Raw genomic sequence first — 6,000 nt, forward strand, 5'->3', positions numbered from 1 at the left:
TGTGTATCTCTGTGTGTCTCTGTGTGTCTCTCTGTGTCTGTGTCTCTCTGTGTCTCTCTCTGTGTCTCTGTGTGTGTCTCTGTGTCTGTGTCTCTGTGTGTGTGTCGCTGTGTGTGTCTCTGTGTGTGTCTTTCTGTGTGTGTCTCTGTGTGTGTCTCTGTGAGTGTCTCTCTGTGTGTGTGTCTCTGTGTCTCCGTGTCTCTGTGTGTGTCTCCGTGTCTCTGTCTGTGTCTCTGTGTGTGTCTCTCTGTGTGTGTCTCTGTGTGTATCTCTGTGTGTGTGTCTCTGTGTGTGTCTCTCTGTGTGTGTCTCTGTGTGTGTCTCTGTGTGTGTCTGTGTCTCTGTGTGTGTCTCTGTCTGTGTCTCTCTGTGTCTCCGTGTCTCTGTGTGTGTCTCACGTGCACCCTCAACTTGTCCCCAAGGATGCTGTGCGAGACTTGAGAACAGCGTGTCTCTGTCTGTGTCTCTCTGTGTCTGTGTGTCTGTGTGTGTGTCTCTCTCTGTGTGTCTGTGTGTCTCTGTGTGTGTCTCTCTGTGTGTGTCTCTCTGTGTGTCTCTCTCTCTGTGTGTGTCTCTCTGTGTGTGTCTCTCTCTCTGTGTGTGTCTCTGTCTGTGTGTCTCTGTGTGTGTCTCTCTCTGTGTCTGTGTCTCTGTGTCTATGTGTCTGTGTGTCTGTGTGTGTCTCTCTGTGTGTGTCTCTCTGTGTGTGTCTCTCTGTGTGTGTCTCCGTGTCTCTGTGTGTGTCTCTGTGTGTGTCTGTGTCTCCGTGTCTCTTGTGTGTGTCTCTCTGTGTGTCTCTGTGTGTGTGTCTCCGTGTCTCTCTGTGTCTCTCTGTGTGTGTCTCCGTGTCTCTCTGTGTGTCTCTGTGTCTGTGTCTCTGTGTCTCTGTGTGTGTGTCTCACGTGCACCCCCCACTTATCCCCAAGGATGCTGTGCGAGACTTGAGAACAGCGTGTCTCTGTCTGTGTCTCTCTGTGTGTGTCTCTGTGTGTGTCTCTGTGTGTGTCTCTCTCTGTGTGTGTCTCTATGTCTCTGTCTGTGTCTCTCTGTGTGTGTCTCTGTGTGTGTCTCTGTGTGTGTCTCTGTGTGTGTCTCTCTGTGTGTGTCTGTGTGTGCCTCTGTGTGTGTCTCTGTGTGTGTGTCTCTGTGTGTGTCTCTGTGTGTGTCTTTGTGTGTGTGTCTCTGTGTGTGTCTCTGTGTGTGTCTCTGTGTGTGTGTCTCTGTCTGTGTGTCTCTGTCTGTGTCTGTCTGTGTCTCTGTGTGTGTCTCTGTGTGTGTGTCTCTGTGTGTGTCTCTGTGTCCACTGGACGGGTTCCGCAGGATTGGAAGGATGCCCTGGTGGTCCCCCTTTTTAAGAAGGGGGACCGCACAGACTGTAACAACTACAGGGGCATCTCACTCCTCAGTGTGCCGGGAAAGGTCCTGGCAAGGATTATTCAGCATCGCCTTGCCAGGCACGCTGAGGAGAGGCTTGCGGAGCCCCAATGTGGTTTCAGGAAAGGGCGGTCCTGCACAGATGCCATATTTTCTGTCCGTCTGCTACAGCAGAGGTGTAGGGAATTCCAACAAGACCTACATCTCTGCTTTATTGACCTGGTCAAGGCCTATGATACCATCAGTAGGCCTGGGCTCTGGGTCGTTCTTCGTGCTTTTGGAGTACCTGACCCTCTGCTCACGATCATTAAGGACCTTCATGATGGTGAGCGTGCCCGGGTAAAACTACGTGGCCGGGAGTCAGAGCCATTCCCTGTACACCTTGGGGTGCGACAGGGATGTCCTCTGGCTCCCACATTATTTAACATCTATTTTGACCACGTAGTTCGTGAAGCCTTCAATAGCTGTACCGGGGGAATCTCCATATGGTACAGATATAATGGGAGGCTAATCGATGCCCGGGTGCGGTCAAGGGATGGCTCCCTATTGCTCAACCACGTTATGTATGCTGATGACTTGGTAATAGCTGCTCAGTCAGAGGAGGAGTTGGAGACGCTGCTGCTGAGACTGGAGCGTGCCACTAAGAGGTGGGGCCTTACCATCAGCCCCACCAAAACTAAGCACCTGCCTGGGTATTTTGTACCATCGGACACTCCACCCCCACAACTCCCAATCGGTGATGGGGCAGTTGTGGAGAGAGTGGAGAGTTTCCCATACCTGGGCAGTGTGCTTATGACTGGCTCCAGTTTAACAGCAGAGGTCTCACTCCGAATCAGTCGAGCGGCAATATCTTTTCATCGGTTGCGTAACGCTGTGTGGAAGCTACCTGGTCTGTCGCTACGCACTAAGCTTCAGGTCTTCTCGGCCACGGTCATTCCCTCCCTTCTCTACGCTTGCGAAACGTGGACCCCCCTAATGGAACATCTTCGCCGGTTAGAAACATTTAGGCTGGCCTGCCTACGATCCATCCTGGGTTTAACCAGACTGGATTGTGTGAGGAGCTCACAAATCCTTGAAAGATCTGGGCAGGGTCCCATCGGTGAGCTCCTTCGGCAGGCAAGGCTGCGATGGCTGGGTCATGTAGCCCGCATGCCCAGCCACCGCATGCCGAAACAGCTTTTGTTTGGCCGGATTGAGGGGGCTAAGCGGGCGCGGCACGGGCTAGAGAAGAGATGGAGTGATGTGGTACAGGAGGACGTGGAGCTGAGTGGACTTGCCGATGACTGGTACCAGCGGTGTCAAGATCGGCCTCTGTGGAGGAGGCTCGTGAAGGATGCTACTGGGCAGTTGGAGGCAGTCGCCCTCCAACAACAACGGAGGGCGGAGGAGCGACGCTCACAACAGCGAGCGGAGCGCCGGGTGGCTAAAGCACAGCAGGTTGGCACAGTAGGGGGCACAGGTGGTGCATCAGCCAGTCATCTCAGTCAGTCGACCCGTGGCACCTGGGTCTGCCCCGTGACCTCCTGCCAGCGGGCGTTCGACACTTCACGTGGCCTCAGGGTGCACATAGCCTGGCACAAGCGTCGTGGTGACGTCACCGCCACTTAGTGGCGAATGGCGGTTGTTGTTGTCTCTGTGTGTGTCTCTGTGTGTGTGTCTCTGTGTGTGTCTCTGTGTGTGTCTCTGTGTGTGTGTCTCTGTGTGTGTGTCTCTGTGTGTGTGTCTCTGTGTGTGTCTCTGTGTGTGTGTCTCTGTGTGTGTATCTGTGTGTGTCTCTGTGTGTGTGTCTCTGTCTGTGTGTCTCTGTGTGTGTGTCTCTGTCTGTGTCTCTGTCTGTGTCTCTGTGTGTGTGTCTCTGTGTGTGTGTCTCTGTGTGTGTCTCTGTGTGTGTCTCTGTGTGTGTGTCTCTGTGTGTGTCTCTCTCTCTGTGTGTGTCTCTGTCTGTGTGTCTCTGTGTGTGTCTCTCTCTGTGTCTGTGTCTCTGTGTCTGTGTGTGTCTGTGTGTGTCTCTGTGTCTCTATCTGTCTGTGTCTCTGTGTGTGTCTGTGTCTCCGTGTCTCTGTGTCTGTGTCTCTCTGTGTGTGTCTCTGTGTCTCTCTCTGTGTGTGTCTCTGTGTGTGTCTCTGTGTCTCTGTGTGTGTGTCTCTGTGTGTCTCTCAGTGTGTGTCTCTGTGTGTGTCTCTGTGTGTGTCTCTGTGTGTGTCTCTGTGTGTGTCTCTGTGTGTGTCTCTGTGTGTCTCTGTGTGTGTCTCTGTGTATATCTCTGTGTGTGTCTCTGTGTGTGTCTCTGTGTGTCTCTCTGTGTGTGTCTCTGTGTGTGTCTGTGTCTCCGTGTCTCTGTGTGTGTCTCTGTGTGTGTCTCTGTGTCTCTGTGTGTGTGTCTCTGTGTGTGTCTCTGTGTGTCTCTGTGTGTGTCTCTGTGTGTGTCTCTGTGTGTCTCTGTGTGTGTCTCTGTGTGTATCTCTGTGTGTGTCTCTGTGTGTGTCTCTGTGTGTCTCTCTGTGTGTGTCTCTGTGTGTGTGTATCTCTGTGTGTGTCTCTGTCTGTGTGTGTCTCTCTGTGTGTGTCTCTGTGTGTCTCTCACGTGCACCAACTTGTCCCCAAGGATGCTGTGCGAGGCTTGAGAACAGCGTGTCCGAGAAGTCAGACATCAGAGCGTCGACGTCAAAAAGCAGCGAGGGGTCTCCAACGCCACCACCACCACCACCACCGCCACCACCACCACCACCACCGCCACCACCGCCACCACCACCACCACCGCCACCACCACCACCACCGCCACCACCGCCCACTCCTACGTAACCGGGCAGAGGAGGCTGGGGCCCCGGGCCCTCGGCCAGACGAGCGACACGTTCCGCTATCGCCTCCTCCTACACACAGACGCACACTGGGTTACACACTCTACACTACACTATACACTACTATACATTACTATACACTACACTATACACTATACTATACACTACTAAACTATACACTACTATACATTACTATACACTACACTCTACACTACACTATACACTACGATACATTACTATACACTACACTCTACACTACTATACACTATACACTACTATACATTACTATACACTACACTATACACTACTATACATTACTATACACTACTATACACTACACTCTACACTACTACACTATACACTACTATATATTACTATACACTACACTCTACACTACTATACACTACACTCTACACTACACTATACACTACTATACATTACTATACACTACACTCTACACTACACTATACACTACTATACATTACTATACACTACACTCTACACTACACTATACACTACTATACACTACACTATACACTACTATACATTACTATACACTACACTACACTATACACTACTATACACTACTATACATTACTATACACTACACTCTACACTACTATACACTACTATATATTACTATACACTACACTCTACACTACTACACTATACACTACTATATATTACTATACACTACACTCTACACTACTATACACTACACTCTACACTACACTATACACTACTATACATTACTATACACTACACTCTACACTACACTATACACTACTATACATTACTATACACTACACTCTACACTACACTATACACTACTATACACTACACTATACACTACTATACATTACTATACACTACACTATACACTACTATACACTACTATACATTACTATACACTACACTCTACACTACTATACACTACTATATATTACTATACACTACACTCTACACTACACTATACACTACTATACATTACTATACATTACTATACACTACACTATACACTACTATACACTACACTCTACACTACACTATACACTACTATACATTACTATACACTACTATACATTACTATACACTACAATACACTACTATACATTACTATACACTACACTATACACTACTATACATTACTATACACTACACTCTACACTACACTATACACTACTATACATTACTATACACTACACTATACACTACTATACATTACAATACATTACTATACACTACACTATACACTACTATACATTACTATACACTACTATACACTATACTATACACTACTAAACTATACACTACTATACATTACTATACACTACACTCTACACTACACTATACAATACGATACATTACTATACACTACACTCTACACTACTATACACTATACACTACTATACATTACTATACACTACACTATACACTACTATACATTACTATACACTACTATACACTACACTCTACACTACTACACTATACACTACTATATATTACTATACACTACACTCTACACTACTATACACTACACTCTCCACTACACTATACACTACTATACATTACTATACACTACACTCTACACTACACTATACACTACTATACATTACTATACATTACTATACACTACACTCTACACTACACTATACACTACTATACACTACACTATACACTACTATACATTACTATACACTACACTACACTATACACTACTATACACTACTATACATTACTATACACTACACTCTACACTACTATACACTACTATATATTACTATACACTACACTCTACACTACACTATACACTACTATACATTACTAT

The 6,000-nt window shown here is 47.0% G+C and overlaps 1 protein-coding gene across 2 annotated transcripts in view; it reads right to left on the bottom strand.

Moving 5' to 3' along the window:
* The window catches only part of LOC142907875 (uncharacterized), a 119,806-nt gene that overhangs the window by 69,661 nt on the left and 44,145 nt on the right, over positions 1-6,000 (bottom strand). For both annotated transcript variants that reach the window (XM_076057778.1, XM_076057779.1), the window contains exon 8: positions 3,959-4,244. In XM_076057778.1, coding sequence (XP_075913893.1) covers positions 3,959-4,244 — 286 coding nt within the window. The remainder of the gene's footprint in view (positions 1-3,958; positions 4,245-6,000) is intronic.

This window comes from Petromyzon marinus, chromosome 84, assembly GCF_048934315.1.
Source record: "Petromyzon marinus isolate PM22_M1 ecotype Great Lakes invasive population chromosome 84, UKy_Petmar_22M1.pri1.0, whole genome shotgun sequence".
NCBI classification, from domain to species: Eukaryota; Metazoa; Chordata; class Hyperoartia; order Petromyzontiformes; family Petromyzontidae; genus Petromyzon; species Petromyzon marinus.